The 22,835-nt window shown below is 36.5% G+C and overlaps 1 protein-coding gene across 1 annotated transcript; it reads right to left on the bottom strand.

Annotated features, from left to right (window-relative positions):
• Nucleotides 1-1,083: 1,083 nt before the first annotated feature.
• On the bottom strand, nt 1,084-22,497 carry mutyh (mutY DNA glycosylase). Its single transcript, XM_083555136.1, has 23 exons — nt 22,196-22,497; nt 20,534-20,652; nt 20,165-20,204; nt 19,614-19,687; nt 19,130-19,171; nt 18,804-18,875; nt 18,568-18,681; nt 15,204-15,301; nt 14,405-14,549; nt 14,236-14,326; nt 12,976-13,161; nt 12,760-12,899; nt 11,552-11,701; nt 10,631-10,678; nt 10,106-10,237; nt 8,910-8,967; nt 7,982-8,065; nt 6,393-6,580; nt 5,414-5,494; nt 5,019-5,075; nt 3,143-3,257; nt 2,868-2,995; nt 1,084-2,519 (listed from the first exon to the last, which is right to left on the bottom strand). Exons 1-23 carry the CDS (start codon nt 22,392-22,394, stop codon nt 2,352-2,354), a joined length of 2,529 nt encoding a protein of 842 aa, XP_083411262.1. The 5' UTR covers nt 22,395-22,497; the 3' UTR covers nt 1,084-2,351.
• Between the last annotated feature and the right edge of the window lie 338 nt (nt 22,498-22,835).

Below are 22,835 nucleotides of genomic sequence, written 5' to 3'. Positions count from 1 at the left end.
AGACTGGACTATTGTAATGCATTACTAGGTGGTTGTCATTAATCATTAATCATCATTAATAAACAAGCTACAGTCCAGAATGCAGCAGCCAAAGTTCTCACAAGGTCAAGAAAATATGACCGTATAACCCCAATCCTGTTAAGTTTCGAATCGACTACAAACGACTGCTACTTACTTACAAAGCCCTAAATGGTTTGGCTTCCATGTATCTATCCAGTCTTTTAACACACTACAATCCTTCACGCTCTTTAATGTCTCAAAACTCACGACTTCTAGTAGTTCCTAGAATAGCAAAGTCCATTAAGGTGGTAGAGCATTTTCACATTTAGCCCTTAAACTTTGGAATAGTCTTCCTGACAGTGTTCAGGGCTCAGACACACTCTCCCAGTTTAAGTGCAGATTAAAGACATATCTTTTTAGCGAGTTCTACACATAACACACATCACATCATAACCTTGTGCTCGAGTACATCTGATCACATGCACATTATCAACTTGTGCTGTTAATATCATAAACAGCAGCTACGCTAATTCCTTTTCACTGCATTTCTTTCTCTACCCATCCCGAGGCATCCTGAGGTTGCGCCAGCTCCAGTCGTGTCCCACCTCATGAAAATTATGGACCTTCAAAGAGTAGATGGCGACTCCACAAACATCCCAAACCATTTAAAGACGTGCCAGCGCCATTTTGATCCCACTTAACGTACAGTTTGGACATTGTACTTTGAGAATGGTTCCACAACTACAACTGAATGTTCAACCGGTGCTCATGGTAGTTCTCACGATCTCTTTTTGTATTGTTTTTATTATTTATAATAACACTCTTGATGTCACCCAGATGAGGATGGGTTTCCCTTTTGAGTCTGGTTCCTCTCAAGGTTTCTTCCTCGTACTATCTGCTCATCAGGGATAAACACACATAATTCACTACATTTTTTTGTTCTATAATTCTTACATTCTGTAAAGATGCTTTGAGACAATATGCATTGTGAAAACTATATAGAAATAGTTAGAAATAAGTTTATTTAGCAATAAACTGGAACTTGAACATTGTAATAAACACAACCTAAACCATCACATTTATTTTAAGAATATTTTATTGTTGTTTTTATTGTTTTGCTTCAGAGTATGTTTCTGCGAGGTAAAACTTTTCGGTCATATTTAAAATGTTCTTACTTCTTACATAAGTTGCCACAGATGAAGCTAATTTAAGTAGAACATCAGGTTCCCCATTACATTCTCGAGTGAGAAGTGCATCATTAAAGCTCTTTGGCATCTTAACGTATATACAGTGGGGGAAATAATTATTTGATCCCCTGCTGATTTTGTGACTTTACCCCATACAAAGGAATGACCAGTCTAGAATTTTTATGGTAGGTTTATTTTCTTATGTTCTTGGTGTCATATTCTGCATTTCTCCGCCTCCAAACATGGTGAGTCGAGTTGATGCCAAAGAGCTCAATTTTGGTCTCATTTGAACACATCACCTTCTCACAAGCCTTCTCTGAATCATTCAGATGTTCATTGCTGAACTTCAGACAAGCCTGTTCATGTGCGTTCTTGAGCAGAGGGACCTCGGTGTGTTACCAATGGTTTTCTTGGTGACTGTGGTCCCAGCTTTCTTGAGATCATTAACAAGCTCCGACCGTGTAATTCTGGGCTGATCCTTCACCTTTCTAATATCATACTTACCCAATGAGGTGAGATTTTGCATGAAGCTCCAGAGCAAGCGTGAGTGACTTATCTTGTATTTCTTCCATTTTCGAATTATCGTTCCAACAGTGGTCTCTTTCTCACCAATGTTCTTGCTGATGGTCTTGTAGCCCATTCCAGGCTTGTGCAGGTCTACAATCTTGTCTCCGAACGTCCTCAGCTATTTGGTCTTGCCCATGGTGGTGGAGAGGTTTGAATGGAAGAGGTTGCTTTTGTGACTGGTGTCTTTTATACACATCGCAAGTTGATACTAGGAGTTCTTTCTCAAAGGTACAGGACTGATTAGGGTGGGTGGGAGTCAGAATTTTTGCTGGTTGGTAGGAGATCAAATACAGATTAATGTATAATCTTTCTTTAAAGTTTATTTATTAATTCTTTTATATTCTGTCTCATTGTTCTAAAATAAACCTACCATAAAAATTCTAGACTGTTAATTTTTTTTGTATGGGGGTAAAGTCACAAAATCAGCAGGGGATCAAATAATTATTTCCCCCACTGTATAATGGAGGAAGCAATTATAATATCACTGAGGATGTGTACTGGAGACTATTTGCTCCTGATGTTCACACTGATGTTGCCTTTAATTATTTTCTTACACGTTCTTTTAGGGTTAGACTTCTTAAAGGGGTGGAGTCTGCTTTAGAGGCGCTTGTTCTTTCTTTTCATGTAGCTATGGTAGTAGAAGTTGGTGAAGAGAAGGATGAGGCTGATGCAGTAGGCAAACACCACAGCGTTCATGGAGTCAGGGAAGTCGCACTCGGTGAACAGGTTGTAGCCAGTGTGTGTGGTAAGAAGAACAAACTGAAGCTGAGAACCAAAAAAAGAGGAGAAATATGATACGCACAGCTTCAGTTTCTTGCTTAAGTGTTAAAGTGTGTGTGTGTGTGTGTGTGTGTGTGTGTGTGTGTGTGTGTGTGTGTGTGTGTGTGTGTGTGTATGTGTGTGTGTGTGTGTGTGTGTGTGTGTGTTTGCACTGGAGGCATTCATTTGTGCTGGTGAGAGTCTATGCGTTTGTGTTTATATTTGTGTGTGTGCATGTTTTCATGTTGTGTTTGTGTGTGCACTTGGTGGTGTGCGTATTGAGCATTTGAGATTGCTTGTCAGTAGGTGTGCATTTGTGCTGGCGTGTGTGCGTGTGTGTGTTTGTGTATTTACCAGTTGCAGGGAGGTGAGGTAACGTTTCCACCACAGATATTTCTGCATGTTTGGACCCAAAGCTGCCAGGCCATAGTACGAATACATGATGATGTGTACGAAGGTGTTAAGGAGGCCAATAAAAAAAGCTACACACACACACACACACACACACACACACACACACACAGTCAAGTATTCAATACAGTTTAAAGGATCTTTTACACATCAGTACAAAAAGTTGTTTCAAAAGAAAACATCAGTCAGAGGATGTAAAAAAAAAAAAAAAAACGTACACTGTCCCCCAGCGACGTATTTGACTCCGGCCCACCAGTTGAAGATCATGGTGCCATGATGGTACACGTGCAGGAAAGTCAGCTGACTGTTCTTCTTTCGCAAAATGAAAAACACCTGGTGATACGAGGGTAAAAACAAAAGCAAAAAGACAAAAGATCAAAAGTGCTGTGAGGCCACCAATGTATGGCCAGGAAACACCAGAACTTACCAAATATTAACCACCATTAACAATTAAACAGCAAACAAACCGCAATGAAAACTCAAACATAAACACACCCCAATGCTCCCAAATAAGCACCATTAAATATCTTTCTTCAATATTTTGGTGAAATTATTAACATCAAACTTCAGGGTTTTTTTTTTTTTAACAATATCAGACAAAAAATGTAAACAAATAGCAAATACCAAAAACCAACACCCATAAACACTCCAAACCAAAACACCATTATTCACTAATATTTAAAAAAACAAACAAAACAAAACATTAATTTGTTATTCAACCTTCACCAATAAAGACCATATAAACACCTATTAACAGCACACTTTAATACAAGCTTTCATTTATAGCACAAACACCATTCTCCAATGTATACAATCACACACCACTTTCCAGTAAATAAATACCATATCAAACACCCTAAAAATCACCAGCACACACCAAACATTCAAACAATCACCAGCAAACTTATATATTTACCACTGAACGTCATTCATAAAACACCTGTTATTTGATAAACATCAATAATCAAACCATCAAACACAAACAAACAGTTTACCCAAAAATAAATATTTCTTATTAGCATTTGACTACAAACATAAATGACATGAAATGTCATCATACCTTCATTAACAACATTAATCACCAAATATCAAGTTCTTCATTAAACACCAACAATCACCATCAAGCACCAGATTCTCCATCAAACACCAACATATACCATCAAGCAACAGGTTCTTCATTAAACACCAACATCCATCACTAAGCACCAAGATTGTTATTAAACACCAACATTAACCATCGGACATCAGGTTCTTCATTAAACACCAACATTAACCATCAAATATCAGGTTATTCATTAAACACCAACATTAACCATCAAACATCAGGTTCTTTATTAAAAACCAACATACCCCATCAAGCAACAGGTTCTTCATTAAACGCCAACATCCATCACTAAGCACCAAGATTGTCATTAAACACCAACAATAACTATCAAACATCAGGTTCTTCATTAAACACCAACATTAACCATCAAATATCAGGTTCTCCATCAAACACCAACATTAACCATCAAACATCAGGTTCTTCATTAAACACCAACATTAACCATCAAATATCAGTTTCTTCATTAAACACCAACATTAACCATCAAACATCAGGTTCTTCATTAAACACCAACATTAACCATCAAACATCAGGTTCTTCATTAAACACCAACATTAACCATCAAACATCAGGTTCTTCATTAAACACAAACATTAACCATCAAACATCAGGTTCTTCATTAAACACAAACATTAACCATCAAATATCAGTTTCTTCATTAAACACCAACATTAACCATCAAACATCAGGTTCTTCATTAAACACCAACATTAACCATCAAACATCAGGTTCTTCATTAAACACCAACATTAACCATCAAACATCAGGTTCTTTATTAAACACCAACATTAACCATCAAACATCAGGTTCTTCATTAAACACAAACATTAACCATCAAACATCAGGTTCTTCATTAAACACAAACATTAACCATCAAATATCAGGTTCTCCATCAAACACAAACATTAACCATCAAATATCAGGTTCTCCATTAAACACCAACACTTACAACCAAGCACTAACAACTATGATTCTCTGCAGCTACTTACCGTGTCACTGAGCTCGATGACTTTGGAGAAGAAGAACCACCAGCACACACTGGCTATCTGAGAACCGGCAAAATAAAAATACATGAGAGGACTTTAAATTTTTGGACATCTTCAGGACACAGGAGTTTATACTTCTTTGTGAATTCTTAGTAACTATTAACTAGGCGGAAAAAATAGAGGCTGGTGAAGGAATGTTTTTTTTAAGCTACTAAAATGTTACGTCCCCATGCAGTAGGACTGAAATTACAGTAAACACAAAAGAACTTCCTATTACAGGAAAACAAATCAAGTTTAGAGTAACTCTGCTTCATTACACCACTGCACTGTTAAATGTTTCCTAACACTTCACAGCACACAGTGTTTTATTCCTTATTTGAGAAAGGGATAATGATTACCCTCAGAGCCAGAGGACTGCTGCTGTAGTCGACAGGCTGACAGAGGTAGCTGTAGTTTGACAGCCAAGACGTCACTAAGAACTAGACAATACCAAATACATAAGTGATCAAAACATATCTGTAAAACTGTTGTACAGCTGTATAGTTGTATTATATAAAGGTATTATATAAACGGCCCGAGGTAGATCTAAAATGATGTACTGTAAAACCTCACGCCTAGCTGTGGATTATCACCTTATGGTCATTTACCACCAACTTCAATCTGTCACTGATGTTTGACTGAACAGATATAACACTTCAATAACACTTTATTTTATATATCACTCATTAGATCTTGAGTCCTGCTGCTCGGATTTACACACAGAGAAAAAGCAGTGCAACAAGATTACAGTAATTAAATGTAATGTCATAAATAGGTATGAGAAAGAGAGAAAGTGAGAGAGAGAGAGAGAGAGAGAGAGAGAGAGAGAGAGAGAGAGAGAGAGAGAGAGAGAGAGAGAGAGAGCCATGTCTCTACGAATAATAAAGCTGTTGTTGTTAAGTCCCAGTGCAGTTTTTTATTATATTTCTCATTTAAACGGTTTCTTCTTCAGTTTGTGCCTCGCCTTTTTTTTTATTATCAAAATCACTATATTCAACCCCCCAAAAAATAGAAAATCCTCCATGTAGCTTAGTAAGCTAATTTGGAAATGTTTACAGTTGCTGTCACTCTCTCTATATGCTTCTGTAACTGTGTTTATGAGCAGCGCATTTTTATAGAAAGCTGATTCAACTGACCGCAAACTACTTGTATGTACAATCCTCTAAACGTGCACCTGAACCTCCAGCCAGTCACAATCCAGTTATTACATTGACCATGGTGTAATTCAGTAACGTTATAACTAATAAATATTCGAGTAGCTAGCTAGATAGTTAGAGATATGATATCTCCCTTCCTGACTCTGGAAGCAAAAGTAGAATAGTGTTGAGGAAACTGTACCTCGTGAAACATGTAGACCGACAGACAAACCATTGCGAAGTTATAAACTATAAGGACATATTTGAGGTCCACCGCTTCCCTGTTTCTCATGAGCTTGGGTCCGAGCCAGATGATGCCGAGGTAGCAGAGAAAAATACAGAAGACTGGGACAGGGGAGTAAACGAGCAGCCATGGGTCAGTTCTCTTATCTGGAATCAATAATGAAACAAAACAGGCAGAAATTCAGGATTTGTTCAGCAAAAGAGTTTATTTTTATTAATAATAATTAATAATTTAATTATTTTTGGAACAACAGGACACTATATATATATATATATATATATATATATATATATATATATATATATATATATATATATATATATATATATAAATAAATAATATAAAAACAATTCTGTTCAATCATCTAGGATATTTTAACAGTGGTTGTATGATTATATAGTTTATGTGAAGTTATCACTAAGGATTAGCAGAAGAAATTATTATATTTTGGAACTGATCCAAAAGGCCAAGGTCACACCAAGGTCAAATGTGGTGTTTTTTGTTTTTGTTTTTTTTTTAACAGTTTTGAATATACATTAAGAAAATACAGATTATATAAGGAAAGACTAGGGAGCAAAATGACTCTCTACTGACTTCTGCAAAAGTTCCAATATCTCAACACCTCCTGCACTACACACATCAGCCAAGCTGTGATTGGTATTAATCTACACTATAAAGCAAACATTTTAAAGAAAGCTTTTTTTGACGATTCCATGCAGAAACCTTGTGACTGAACATGTTGTGAGAGAGAGAGAGAGAGAGAGAGAGAGAGAGAGAGAGAGAGAGAGAGAGAGAGAGAGAGACATGCAAAACAATTTAATTATGAGATTAAAGTGCAACATCTTACACTTTACACACTGAAAATTTAACAGAAGATAATATTCATCCCACCAGACATTCATAAAGCTGTTAGTCTGTATTGATTTACTTAATGTTCGATTTCTGTGTCAAAACATAGGTCTGGGCAGAAAAAATAATTTTGCAAAAGTTTCAATTTCAAATGCATCATGAACCCTGATGCTCTTTAAAGGGTGCAGTGCTGCATCTCAATAAAGTAAATAGACTTCAAGCTTCTGAATGTATACAACCTGCTGCACTACACACATTGGCCAAGATGCGATTAGTACTAATCAATAAATCTATAAAGTGCGAAGCTGAAATATAATTGTCCAGATTACTACATTTGAGAAAAGACTCTCTAATGACTTTTACAAAAGTTTTAATTTCGAATGCAAAGGAGATGCAGAACAATTAAATTATTAAAAGAAAGCGCAACATCTTACAGTTAAACACAAGATAATGTTCATCTGCTCATTATTCTACATAAACATGATAGTCTGTATTATTACACTTAATTATTACACTTAATTATCTAATTAGTAACAGTTACTCTTTATTAGATTTCAGGGTCAAATCATAGGGCTGGGCAGGACCCTGGAGCTTCTACTTACCTGGTGGACTGTCCATTAAATGGAAAACAAATCTGTTAGACCTGAAGATGTGATTACACAGTAATATTGAGTAGATATCACATCATGATAACACACCTCCATTCTCCAAGATCCAACGATGCAGAGACTCGACTCTCTGCCACGCTGAAGCCATTACTGACCTGACCCTGGACAATAACCCTGCAAAATTCATATCGAACAAAATGACAGGATTTATTTTTTAATATCCTGCACAAGTGATTTATATACGAGGAGACTCCCAAGAGTCAGTTTAAAGAGTCGACTAGACATTTTGACTCAAACATCCGATTCGTTTGAGAACAGAAGTTTACCTGTTTTGTTAAGTTTTTGTGTATCATTAGCCGTCTTGCTAGCCAAATGATTTAAACAGTTTAAATACACGTTTATACTTATTAAAGTGTATTATTATGGTTTAAATGAATCTGTTCACATTTGCGAGTCAAAATCAAGCCGACTCTTTTGAACAACGAATCACACGTCGGTGATGCTAATTTATTTTTCGGGTTTTATTATTAAACGTATAGTTAGCTAGCTTAGGTCTAAATATGAAGTTAAAAGTTATTCAGACTTTATATGTCAGTAAAGTTTGAGCGACATCGCTTTCACCTAAGAGTCGATTCAAAGAGCCGACTCGGTCAGGTACGGCATGTTGCCTGTACAAGGTGTTATTTCCGCATTTCTTTCTTTTCTGTACAAGATTTAAACTAAAGCGACAGCTGATTAAATAACAAACTAAATAGGCTACATATGTGACTGAGGTACAATGAGTCACATTTGAATGGGAAAGAATCACATACGCCTGATGAGCAGTATTAACTCAAAGCAAGCTGACTTTCCATTTGGACTGAAGTGAGAGTTCACACACATACACAAACTTAATGTACTGCATAGATTCACCAAAATCAGAGACTTAATAATAATATTCATCATCTCAGACCTGATTTGAAACTCATTTGGATCAAAACATTATGCACATGTCATTTGTTACAAAGTTAAAACTCACCTAATTTAGATTTTTCTCTACTTTGCTTTATCTGGAGACTTTGGACGTGAGGGTTCACCTCTCAGAACACTGATAAGACTGTAAATGTGTCCTGCTGCAGGATCCAAACCCTGCTGCAACACCCTCCTCAACCTCGGCACAACAAGCTCCACCACTCATCATTATTCCTGTTCAAAACCAGGCAGTTTTTCTGGTTTGGATGCACAACTGCTGTATGGGCATTCATTGGGGTCACAGCTCAGGCATAAGTCGAGTACTAAGTATGAAAACTAAACTTTATTTTGAAAGTAGAGGGGAAAAAAAAAACATTGTTTGATTTAACCCAGGCAGGACTTTTGTTCTTTTCCAAACACCATGACCATACACCCGCTTGTTTCTCTTACACACTCTCCTACAGTCAAGAACATATAACACATTAAACACACACTGAACAGTGAACAATATATTTATATAGTTATCTGTAGAATAAAGAGGTTTAATTTATAAATCATTTATAAAAAGGAGTCTCCAGTGTCAGCACTATGGGCTGGAGTGGAAGTAACCTGTTATATCATAAGTAACCTGCTATAGAGCTCTGACCTTGACCTCATTGAGTGTCTGTGTGTGTGTGTAGTTTTGTTCATTATAGAAGTCTGATATTATTAATATCAGAATATTAACCACAGAATGTAAAATAAGCTTTGAGTATGTCAAGTCAAGTTGAAAATATTCAGTGTTTTTGGTCAGAGTTTATTTAGAAATTACAATGACAGATTACATAAAATATGTTAAAGAGAAAAGAAATTCATTCAAATAAATGTAAAATGTTATGTTTTAAGGCTCTCAGTTCAGGGAAATATGCATAATGTACTGTGGACTGAATACATCAAGAATTAAAATGCATAATAATCAACTTCAAATTGTCTCCTGTAAATCAGAATGTGAATCAAATCCTGAGTCATATCACAAGATCCAAAACCAAGAGATCGAATCTATTGGATTGCAATTGAATTGAATATAAATGAATCAAATCATGAGTTGGATGGTGAGATCTTAAATAAAACATAAGCCATGTACAGAGATCAGAACTGAGTCGGATTTAGGAAATTCATGTGCAAGATTGTGAGATCTGACCCGAATCATGAGTCAGACCACGAGATCCAACTTAAGTCGGATTGATGCGATCAGAATGAAAAGGTTTCGGACTGTAATCTTCAGATGCTGGTCTGTTTCGAGGTGGTGAAGAACCGTGTAAGTGAGAGCTGCTTGGGGCCGCCGTTATCTGCACTTCCTGATCGTTTGACCTTCTTGTCTTTTTCAGCTTGAGGAATTTGCTTTCGTTTCTTATTCTAAAACAGGAAGTAATAAAATTATTTGCTTAAAAAAATGAAAAAAAAAAATATATATATATATATATATATATATATATATATATATATATATATATATATATATATATATATATATATATATAAAATTAATAAATAAATTGACAAAAAAAGGTTCGAAAAACTTCATCATATCCTGATCCTCAAAATAATTTCTGTAAACACAGTTTGAAATCTGTTGAAATTTAAAAAGGAAGAAAGTCTGTAAAATTAAGTATAATATTTAAAATTGTATGAGCTTATTATATCTGGAACAGTAAAATATAGTTCTAAAATTAAATTTTAAGTGTTTTTCAATGAATACAAAACAACAATAAACTACTTTAAATAAACGAAATAAAACAAATTTCTTACCTTTGTGTCATGCAGTTTGCTTGTGGACTCGTCATAAAGCTTCATGATCTACAAGAACAAACATACAGAGTGTATATACATGTACCGGTCTGTTCACACACACACGTTCACACACACACACACGTTCACACACACACACACACGTTCACACACACACACACACGTTCACACACACACACACACACGTTCACACACACACACACACACGTTCACACACACACACACACGTTCACACACACACACACACACGTTCACACACACACACACACACACACACACACGTTCACACACACACACACACACACACACACACACACACACACACACACACACACACACACACGTTCACACACACACACACACACACACACACACACACACACACACACGTTCACACACACACACACACACACACGTTCACACACACACACACACACACACGTTCACACACACACACACACACACACGTTCACACACACACACACACACGTTCACACACACACACACGTTCACACACACACACACGTTCACACACACACACACGTTCACACACACACACGTTCACACACACACACGTTCACACACACACACACACACACACACACGTTCACACACACGTTCACACACACACGTTCACACACACGTTCACACACACACGTTCACACACACACGTTCACACACACACGTTCACACACACACGTTCACACACACACACGTTTACACACACACACACACACACGTTTACACACACACACACACACACGTTCACACACACGTTCACACACACGTTCACACACACGTTCACACACACGTTCACACACACGTTTACACACACACACACACACGTTCACACACACACACACGTTCACACACGTTCACACACACACGTTCACACACACACACACACGTTCACACACACACCTTTTTAACCCCGGTAGACACAGCAGCCTCCTGCAAAGCTGAATGTTCGAGCCAGCAGATCTTTTGGTCTCTCTGAACCTCTACACACTCACACACACTTGCACTGTAAACTATATACGTTTGGTGAATGTGTGAGAAGATGTGGACCACCTAAACAGGAAAAACACACACACGCTTCAGTTTAACGTCTCAAACACACATTCACACTCTCCTATAGCATCATCCTGTTTTATTCTATATACCATGTACTACAGGTGCTGTATTAACCAACATCCCAAATTCTACAGATATTAAAGTTAATGTTAACTGAAAATATTAAATGCTTTATATTACACTGTAATTGTATTTTCTATACAGTTTACCCTACTGGTATTATAGTACCCCATTAAAATATACATATTCAAAATACTAATCTGATCCAGAAATACTACATACTAAACTTTCTATACTACTCTGTACAATTATGCATACTACAGCTACTATACTACACATTTTACTGGTATTACTGATTCTTAAATACTAAATAATACATGTTCTATAGTACACTGTATATACATTGCACTACACTGTACAATTATGCATACTACAGCTACAATACTCCACCCCACATGCTACACATATTACAGGTACTACACTTTTTTCCTTTTTTTTTGGCGATAAATACACAGATTTAGTCCGTGGAAAATTTCAAGCAGCTTTTCTGGAGACAAGAATACCACATTGCGATACTGTGCGAGATTTAATAAATAAATACATTTGTGAGCATAATGATGAGTTTTACTGAACGAATTTGCTTGTTGCTTTATATTAACATAGTTTATTATTATTAACATTTGTGAACAGTTAAAAATTTTTTTTAATAATATTGGGTAAATAGTATATAAAATACAACTTTCTACAAGTACAATATATAAAAATAAACTAGAATAAATCAAATTAACACAATACACTTTTTATTATATTGATCAAATTGGGTAATCGATTTAATCCGCACCAATTAAATTGATTATATAAAATAAACTCAATGTTAATGTGCACTGAACCGAAAGCCTTGTACCGAAAGCGTATGAATTCGTGTACTTTACATACTATACAGATTACAGTTAACACTTATTACACAAGTAAACACATTGTTTTAAAGCAACAAAAAATAAAATGAGTGTCCCTATAAAAATACAAAAATCAGAACCTCTTATGACCATACTCACTTTTCCCACATACTGTAAGGACTCTGCAACAGTTCCCACAATCCTTTGCACCTCAGAATTTAGCAGGGCTCTGTGCTTCTTCTCGGGCACACCGTTTTCCAGGAGCATGCTGGGTAACTCCCACATTCCTGCCAGCAGCCCTGGTGGCCATCGAGGGGTCAAATCACTAGTGTTTTTTGTATAAATGTAAGGTTTAATAGTTGTATGATGTCTTGCCTTTACTGGGCCTCTGTGTAAGCAGGTACTGAGTTTTGCCGTCAGTGTCACTCTGCCGCTGAAGCACACAGACCAACGTCTGCTCCACACGAGGCGCCTTTTTCACCGGCTTACGGGGAAAATTTTGTACCCCGAGTTCGCTGTCCCAGTCCTCTGACAGACACAGATTACAGCCTAGGGGGCTTACTGCATCACACACAGACACACAAACATATAACTGACCACAGGTATTAAACTGAACACCGTAGATATTTTATACCAGGACTAAACTCTGTACTAGTTAGTAATCTTAACACTAAATCTAGTATATAATAGAGGTCGACTGATTCATTGGTTTTGCCGATTGAACGGCACCGATAGTTAATTGCTGGAACTATAGGCAAAAATTAATATCGATTGAATATATTATACAATAGCGGCCTCTAGAGGCAAATCACTGATGTGCTGTTTATTTGTCTTTTTTATTCATTGTGGATGTTACTGTTTTGATTTATTTAGAGTGTAATTTTTTTTTATTTTAGTTTCAATGCATGTCTTTTATTACCCTCATTATTTATTAATATAAATAATATATTCATATTTATTTCCTTTAGCACATTTTCATGTTCCGAGTACCATAAAAAAAAAAAAAAAGGAAGTTCAGTATTGTTTTGCATGATGTGTTTTTTCTCCCCGGTATCCAATTTAAAAACCGTCATTTGATTAATCGGTTATCATCAAGCTAGCTGTCAGTATCAGTAAATACTATACTACACTATACATTCTTTGTAATGCATACTAGAGGTAGTATGCTTCATTCCTAATACTATACTATTTGTACTAAACACTATTCAGCACACTAAATGTACTTTTCTTATATACTAACCAAGATTCTATAATAAACTGTACATAATATATGTTACATACTAAAGGTATGTGTGTACAACACCTCAACAACATACTATACTCTAAAATCTATACTATACGTCCTATGTAGTATACAGGCAATAGACTACAGCCCTAATACTAATCAAAAATATTATACACTATTGGTATCAGGTATCATTCTGCACACTAATTATCTTATGAATATTAAATACTAACAATTTTATTCTATACTGTATGTGGTACAGGTACTTCTACCCTAAATATTAATAATATACAGATGAGATGATCCATCCGATTTTTTTGTACACTACACAATACACACTATGGATGTTATTGTCTATTTTTTCTCTACACATACTACATTATTTATACAATAATGAAAATGAAACCTACTGCAGTTCTCTATATCAGGGATGGAGCTGTTCAACGTTGAGTCACATTTACCCAGAAGTCTTTCCGATCTTCTGTCTTGTTCCACTCGAACCTGATACACAGACATCATCACAGTTTCAGACTCCGGACATTCTAACAGGAACAGAATATGGAGTGATCTGTGTGTTACCTTGTTGTAGGCGTGGCAGTGTGGGTGAACAGGACACTGAGCGCACTGAGGATTTTTCGGCAAACATACTGTGGCTCCAAGCTCCATGAGAGCCTGGTTAAAATCTCCAGGTCGCTCTGGATCCACCAGCATGTCAGCTAACTTCCTAAAAGGTGAGCGGTTTTTTATGGTGTTTTAAAGTATGTCAATGATCAGGACACCAAAAGGAAGTAAAGAAAGGACAGTGTGAATAAATAAAAAGTGTATATGTATATACAAACATGGTTTCACACAATTAGTAGGATGTCTTTGGACTATGAACTATGAAACTCAAAGATATTCCAGCATGACAATACCCCTGTGCTCAAAGCCAGCTCCATGAAGATATGCTTATGGGTTGGAGTGGAAGATCTCCTGCTATAGATTTCTGACATCAATCCTATTGAACACCTTTGGGATGAACATGAACAGGTTGCACCCTAGGCCTCCTTACCTCACCTACACCAATATCTGATTTTACTAACACCCTTGTGGCTGAATGAGCACAAATCTTCAAAAGCACACTTCAAAATCTAGTGGAGCTTCTTCCCAGAAAAGTGGAGGTTATTATAATAGTAAATTGGAACTAAATGTGGTATGGGATGTTTAAAATCACATACAAATCTTATGGTCAGGTGTCCACAAACTTTTGCTCATTAATTGGGTGAAACTTCAGTGCATATAATGAGGTTTTAATTAAATTCAATTTAATTAATATTTAAATGAATAAATGTGTTCCTATAAGTTATTGCTGAAAAAAAAAAAAAAAGTTTATTTGTACCAGAGTGCATCAGTTACATGAGCACTGCTGCTGTCCGCTCCGATCGCACGAACACGACACAGCACACGCGTCACATTTCCGTCTACCACACCCGTCACCTATACAACACACACACACACACACACATACAAAAATGACCATCTCCATTGCAATTCCATTACAGAAATTCACAAGGCAAATTATTTTGCTTTGTTATGTCCAACTAACTACACACAGAGCAATGCGTTTCGCACAGACTATAATTACTGACATATATACATATATATACATACATATATATACATATACACACACACACACACACATATATACATACATACATACATACATACATATATATATATATATATATATATACACATATATACATATATATACACATATACACATATATACATATATATACACATATATACACATATATACATATATACATATATATACACATATATACACATATACACATATATACACATATATACACATATATACACATATATACACATATATACACATATATACACATATATACACATATATACATATATATACACATATATACACATATATACATATATACACATATATACATATATATACACATATATACACATACAGTGAGGAAAATAAGTATTTGAACACCCTGCTATTTTGCAAGTTCTCCCACTTAGAAATCATGGAGGGGTCTGAAATTGTCATCGTAGGTGCATGTCCACTGTGAGAGACATAATCTAAAAAAAAATCCAGAACTCACAATATATGATTTTTAAAATATTTATTTGTATGATACAGCTGCAAATAAGTATTTGAACACCTGTCTATCAGCTAGAATTCTGACACTTAAAGACCTGTTAGTCTGCCTTTAAAATGTCCACCTCCACTACATTTATTATCCTAAATTAGATGCACCTGTTTGAGGTCGTTAGCTGCATAAAGACACCTGTCCACCCCATACAATCAGTAAGAATCCAACTACTAAGATGGCCAAGACCAAAGAGCTGTCCAAAGACACTAGAGACAAAATTGTACACCTCCACAAGGCTGGAAAGGGCTACGGGGAAATTGCCAAGCATCTTGGTGAAAAAAGGTCCAGTGTTGGATCAATCATTAGAAAATGGAAGAAGCTAAACATAACTGTCAATCTCCCTCGGACTGGGGCTCCTAGCAAGATCTCACCTCGTGGGGTCTCAATGATCCTAAGGAAGGGGAGAAATCAGCCCAGAACGACACGGGAGAAGCTGGTCAATGACCTGAAAAGAGCTGGGACCACCGTTTCCAAGGTTACTGTTGGTAATACACTAAGACGTCATGGTTTGAAATCATGCATGGCACGGAAGGTTCCCCTGCTTAAACCAGCACATGTCCAGGCACTTCTTAAGTTTGCCAATGACCATTTGGATGATCCAGAGGAGTCATGGAAGAAAGTCATGTGGTCAGATGAGACCAAAATAGAACTTTTGGGTCATAATTCCACTAAACGTGTTTGGAGGAAGAAGAATGATGAGTACCATCCCAAGAACACCATCCCTACTGTGAAGCATGGGGGTGGTAGCATCATGCTTTGGGGGTGTTTTTCTGCACATGGGACAGGGTGACTGCACTGTATTAAGGAGAAGATGACCGGGGCCATGTATTGCGAGATTTTGGGGAACAACCTCCTTCCCTCAGTTAGAGCATTGAAGATGGGTCGAGGCTGGGTCTTCCAACATGACAATGACCCGAAGCACACAGCCAGGATAACCAAGGAGTGGCTCTGTAAGAAGCATATCAAGGTTCTGGGGTGGCCTAGCCAGTCTCCAGACCTAAACCCAATAGAGAATCTTTGGAGGAAGCTCAAACTCCGTGTTTCTCAGGGACAGGCCAGAAACCTGACTGATCTAGAGAAGATCTGTGTGGAGGAGTGGGCCAAAATCCCTCCTGCAGTGTGTGCAAACCTGGTGAAAAACTACAGGAAACGTTTGACCTCTGTAATTGCAAACAAAGGCTACTGTACCAAATATTAACATTGACTTTCTCAGGTGTTCAAATACTTATTTGCAGCTGTATCATACAAATAAATAATTAAAAATCATACATTGTGATTTCTGGAATTATTTTTTTTAGATTATGTCTCTCACAGTCGAAATGAACCTACGATGACAATTTCAGACCCCTCCATGATTTCTAAGTGGGAGAACTTGCAAAATAGCAGGGTGTTCAAATACTTATTTTCCTCACTGTATATACACATATATATATATATATATATATATATATATATATATATATATATATATATATATATATATATATATATATATATATATATATATATTATAGTACATATATATGTATATAGTATCTCACAAAAGTGAGTGCACCCCTCGCATTTCAGCAATGTAAATGAAAAATTCAGCATTTAGTACACATTCCACACGTGTACCGAATGCAATCCTTTTTACCCAGTTAAAATCTGAGTTCCCTCAGGAACGTATTAAGTGGCGGACCTCAAGTTTTGTTTATTTGAGCTTTTTTTTTTTTTTTATTATTATTATTAAACTTGAAAACATACACAACAATGCCAGCGTTAGAGCAGTGTCACTGTGGCTACTCGGTCCATACCGGACATAAGATCTGTTTTGCGCAGACATGAAAACGCTAAAGAATCTATAGCGCTAGCGTTAGCCGCTAACCAGAAAGTGGTTATTTAGAGTTTTATGTCTATCTCTAAAAAGGAGAGAAAATCCTGACACTTCCACATACCGAGAGAGTGAATAAATGAAGGATGTAAAAAATGAAGACGTTTGTTACAGTGTGCTGAAATAATTAGAAAAGATAATATATTTTAACTACTTTAAATATATTTTAGAAAATCTAAATATTAAATGTAAAACACGCACACACATGCACTTAACATACACATCTGTATGATCCAAATGGGGTCAAATAAATGTAAAGTATTTAATTTTTTTTTTACATTAATTTTTTTTATTGAATTTTATTGAATTTAATTTTAATTTAATTGATTACTCAATTAAATCAATATAATACAAAAAGTGTATTGCATTAATTTGATTGATTCTATTTAATTTTTTTATAAAATATTATCAAATTCTTTTTATATATTATTCATCCAAGAAGGCATTTTATTTTAAATTGTTTTAAAAATGTAAATTGGTCAAATATTAATCACAAAATGTTAAATAATAAGAAACGACAGAAAACGACAAGCAATTTTATGTATTGCATTTCTTCCCCCAACCGTACCCGTGATTAAAACGAACCCTGACTTAACACCCGAGTTATGGACCGAACTGTAAATGAGTGTAGCGTTACACCACTAATATATACAGTATGTGTATAGTGTTGTGATGTGTGGGTTCACCTGCCCCTGTGCGATGGAGCTCACAGCTCCTGCTGTGTATCGTCCGACTCCGGGAAGCTGTTTCAAAAGATTTTCAGCACTTTTTGGCATCTTGCCACCAAAATCATGCACTACCTACAGTGCATACACACACACACACACACACACACACACACACACACACACACACACACACACCTTAATGCATATTCTTTAATATGATACACATTAAACAGTCTAATAACAGGCTTTAAAACCTTCTGAGCTCCTTCGTGAAGTCTCCGTCCTCGTGAGTAATATCCGAGTCCCGACCACATCTGATTCACCTCCTGATGAAGAACCCAGCGAGATACTGCTGTCATAGTTAGCCATGGCCTGTCTGGGGTTGATCCATTCACTAACAATGACTGGCCGAATGTGTAGCCTGCATTACACTATACCATTTACACCCAAGTTTCTGATTCACATCTGGTTTTTCTGCTACGAATTTGTACCAAAGTTTCGTTTCCAAAACTATGTTTATACACAATACGAGATCGAACATGACAACAAGACGAGAACGCATTTCTTCTGTTTTACTGACCTCTAAAGAAGCTGCTGCGAGGTGTTGAACTGTCGGCCACTTCTGTGAGAAGAGAGAGAGAGAGAGAGAGAGAGAGAGAGAGAGAGAGAGAGAGAGAGAGAGAGAAAGAGAGAGAGAGAGAAAGAGAGAGTTATGTTGTATTATAATTATTACTATTTGAATACTAAGAGGCTTCTTTCTTGTTTTCTCATGATCTCAATGCAACAGGAGCCGTTTTCATGTGATCACAACATACACGTCTCGCCATAACAAAAGTTATTTTCTCGTGATCTCGACATAAACTTTTTTTCCTTGTGCTCAGTACTGGGAACATCTTCCCAGAAGAATGGAGGTTATTATAATAGCAAGTGAGAACTAAATGTGGAATGGGATGTTCAAAAGCACATAATTTTATGGTCAGGTGTCCACAAACTTTTGTCTATGAAGTGTATTTATTTGTTTATTTTTAAACAAATTGATTAAAACTATTGTTATTGTCACCTGCCTTCATCCAGCGGTTGTAGTAATTAATCACCGTGGCAACCTGAGTCTGCTGGAGCATGACCTCCGATACCCAAACTGCAACACACACACACACACACACACACACACACACACACACACACACACACATATCGTAATTCATTCAAACAACTGGGCTGTGGACCGGTTCCGGCCCGTGGATTATTTGGTCCTGGGCCACACAAAAAGAATAAAAACGTTGAAGTTTTTATTTTATTAATTTTATTGACATTGGTGGTCTGAAATGTTTTTAATTTTCCACACTTGTTTCAGTCATGCATTGATAAATGCAGCTCCCACTGATTTTGCATTAAGTTCTTATATATTTGATTGTATATGAAATAATTACATTAAAATAATTGTTTTGCGTGAAAACATTTCGTGAAGCAACAACAATTGGGGGCCGTGGATTTATATGATTACGTTTAGCGATTTCATTTCACTTTTATGAATACAATTTTCTGAATTTCTAATTCCTCACATCATCTGTATTTCAAACAGAAATGCGGAAGATGGAAAAACATCAACACTCGCCTCCATACGTCGTGACGTTATCATCCTTCTCAGTCATGGCCTTGAGGGAGGAAGAGGAAACATTAAGATTCTCATGCTCATTTCACAACACTATAATATCATCATCATCATCATCATCATCATCATCATCTCAGATCATTCTGGTCTAAAAATAAAGGAAAAGGAAGAAACTAAACTCAACATAACAACTAAACACCTGTGGATTATGAGTGAGTTCATATTATTAGTTATAAGCTATATAAGTTATAAGAAAGTCGTCTTTGCAGAAATTTTTTCTTCTTCTTAAAACATCTCATTTATTTCCATAAATGAATGAATGAATGAATAAATAAATAATGCAATCTTCTTTTGATTAGTGTGATGATTTACCAGCTTACGCCAGGGCAGATCTCTCTTCGTCTGATCGTACCAGGATAGCAGGTGAGTTCGGAACAGCTGAAGCTCTGCTGCATCATGGAAGCGGTGATACAACGACTCAGGCAGCTCTTCTACAGGATTACACATGCACACGCGCACACACACACACACACACACACACACACACACACACACACACGGGGCACAAAGCAGAAAGCACAGGACTGATGAAGAAATAAAACTGTCATGTTGTAGGAAAACGAAAAGAAAAGAAGAGAAAAAGAAAGGAAGGGAAGAAGAAGAAGCAGGGATGGAGAAGACAAAGAAGGTGGAGGAGGAGAAGAAGAAGAGAAAGGGAAGAAGAAAGAGAAGAAGCAGGGATAGAGAAAAAGAAGAAAAAGAAGGAGGAGGAGGAGGAGAAGCAGGGATGGAGAAGAAGAAGTAGAAAAAGCAGGGAAGGAGAAGAAGAAGAAGAAGAAGAAAAAGCAGGGAAGGAGAATTAGAAGAAGTAGAAAAAGCAGGGAAGGAGAAGAAGAAGTAGAAAAAGCAGAGAAGGAGAAGAAGAAGAAGAAGAAGAAGAAGAAGAAGAAGAAGAAGTAGAAAAAGCAGGGAAGGAGAAGAAGAAGAAGAAGAAGTAGAAAAAGCAGGGAAGGAGAAGAAGAAGAAGAAGAAGAAGTAGAAAAAGCAGGGATGGAGCAGAAGAAGAAGAAGAAGAAGTAGAAAAAGCAGGGATGGAGAAGAAGAAGTAGAAAAAGCAGGTATGGAGAAGAAAAAGAAGTAGTAGAAAAAGCAGGGATGGAGCAGAAGAAGAAGAAGAAGAAGAAGTAGAAAAAGCAGGGATGGAGAAGAAGAAGAAGAAGTAGAAAAAGCAGGTATGGAAAAGAAAAAGAAGTAGTAGAAAAAGCAGGGATGGAGAAGAAGAAGAAGAAGAAGTAGAAAAAGCAGGGATGGAGAAGAAGAAGAAGTAGAAAAAGCAGGGATGGAGAAAAAGAAGAAGAAGAAGAAGTAGTAGAAAAAGCAGGTATGGAGAAGAAGAAGAAGAAGAAGTAGTAGAAAAAGCAGGTATGGAGAAAAAGCAGGGAAGGAGAAGAAGAAGAAGAAGAAGTAGAAAAAGCAGGTATGGAGAAAAAGCAGGGAAGGAGAAGAAGAAGAAGTAGAAAAAGCAGGTATGGAGAAGAAGAAGAAGTAAAAAAGCAGGGAAGGAGAAGAAGAAGTAGAAAAAGCAGGTATGGAGAAGAAGAAGAAGAAGTAGAAAAAGCAGGTATGGAGAAGAAGAAGTAAAAAAGCAGGGAAGGAGAAGAAGAAGTAAAAAAGCAGGGAAGGAGAAGAAGAAGTAGAAAAAGCAGGGATGGAGAAGAAGAAGAAGAAGTTGAAAAAGCAGGTATGGAGAAGAAGAAGAAGTAAAAAAGCAGGGAAGGAGAAGAAGAAGTAGAAAAAGCAGGGATGGAGAAGAAGAAGAAGAAGTAGAAAAAGCAGGTATGGAGAAGAAGACAGTGTTGGAGTGGTCTGATGCAGTCAGTGTTTTCAGTAGTAGACAGTAGGAAAGTAACAGGTTGTTCAGACTGCGTTAAGAGAAAATACACTGTTTTCTGTATATTTATTTTTCAGGTCGAATGAAACCTGAAACCTGCAGAATTAAATGTGTTTCTGGATTTGACCAAAACATCTTCTGACCTGTTTTTCCTCCGGTCCTGCGGAGCTTCTTTCCTGCTTGTGTCTTATTTCTCGTAGCAGATGTTAATTTGCTCATCGTGTAAAATGTAAATGTTTCTAAAAGAGTTTTGCACTTAAAATCATTTTCCTTCAAACTGAACCCTAAAACAGAACCGCACGTTTCCCGCCGCACTGCAAACAAAAGTGGGCGTGGCTTCATCAGCGGATACCGGAAGTAAAGTTATAATAAATTACTCCATTTCGGCATTTAAGTTGAAACAAAATCATTTTGAAACATTGAATTAACCTTCTGGGTATCACGTATTTGTAAAAGCTGTAAAAAAAAAAAAATTGGTGTTTTTGTTTTGCATTATACACTTCCGCATAGATGACGTAGACCAATCAGAGTAAGGTTTCTCATCCGGGCATTTTGCCATATTATCTCTTCTTTCCAGCTAATATAGTATAGTAATTTTTCGCCATAATTGTCTGTGTAATAATATGTTGATTGTAGCCAAGTTTTTCTTAACACGTGTCAATTATTTTAAGCATCTCCTTGTTTTGAGACTTTTAAAATTATTTTAGAATTCTATTTCAAGCCATTAAACAATAAAAAATTTACAGTGCCTTAAACTCACACTTGAATTGACCTTTTGTAATT

This window comes from Silurus aristotelis, assembly GCF_946808225.1.
Source record: "Silurus aristotelis genome assembly, chromosome: 11".
In the NCBI taxonomy this organism is placed as follows: domain Eukaryota; kingdom Metazoa; phylum Chordata; class Actinopteri; order Siluriformes; family Siluridae; genus Silurus; species Silurus aristotelis.
This window is presented reverse-complemented; position numbering and strand designations above follow the sequence as displayed.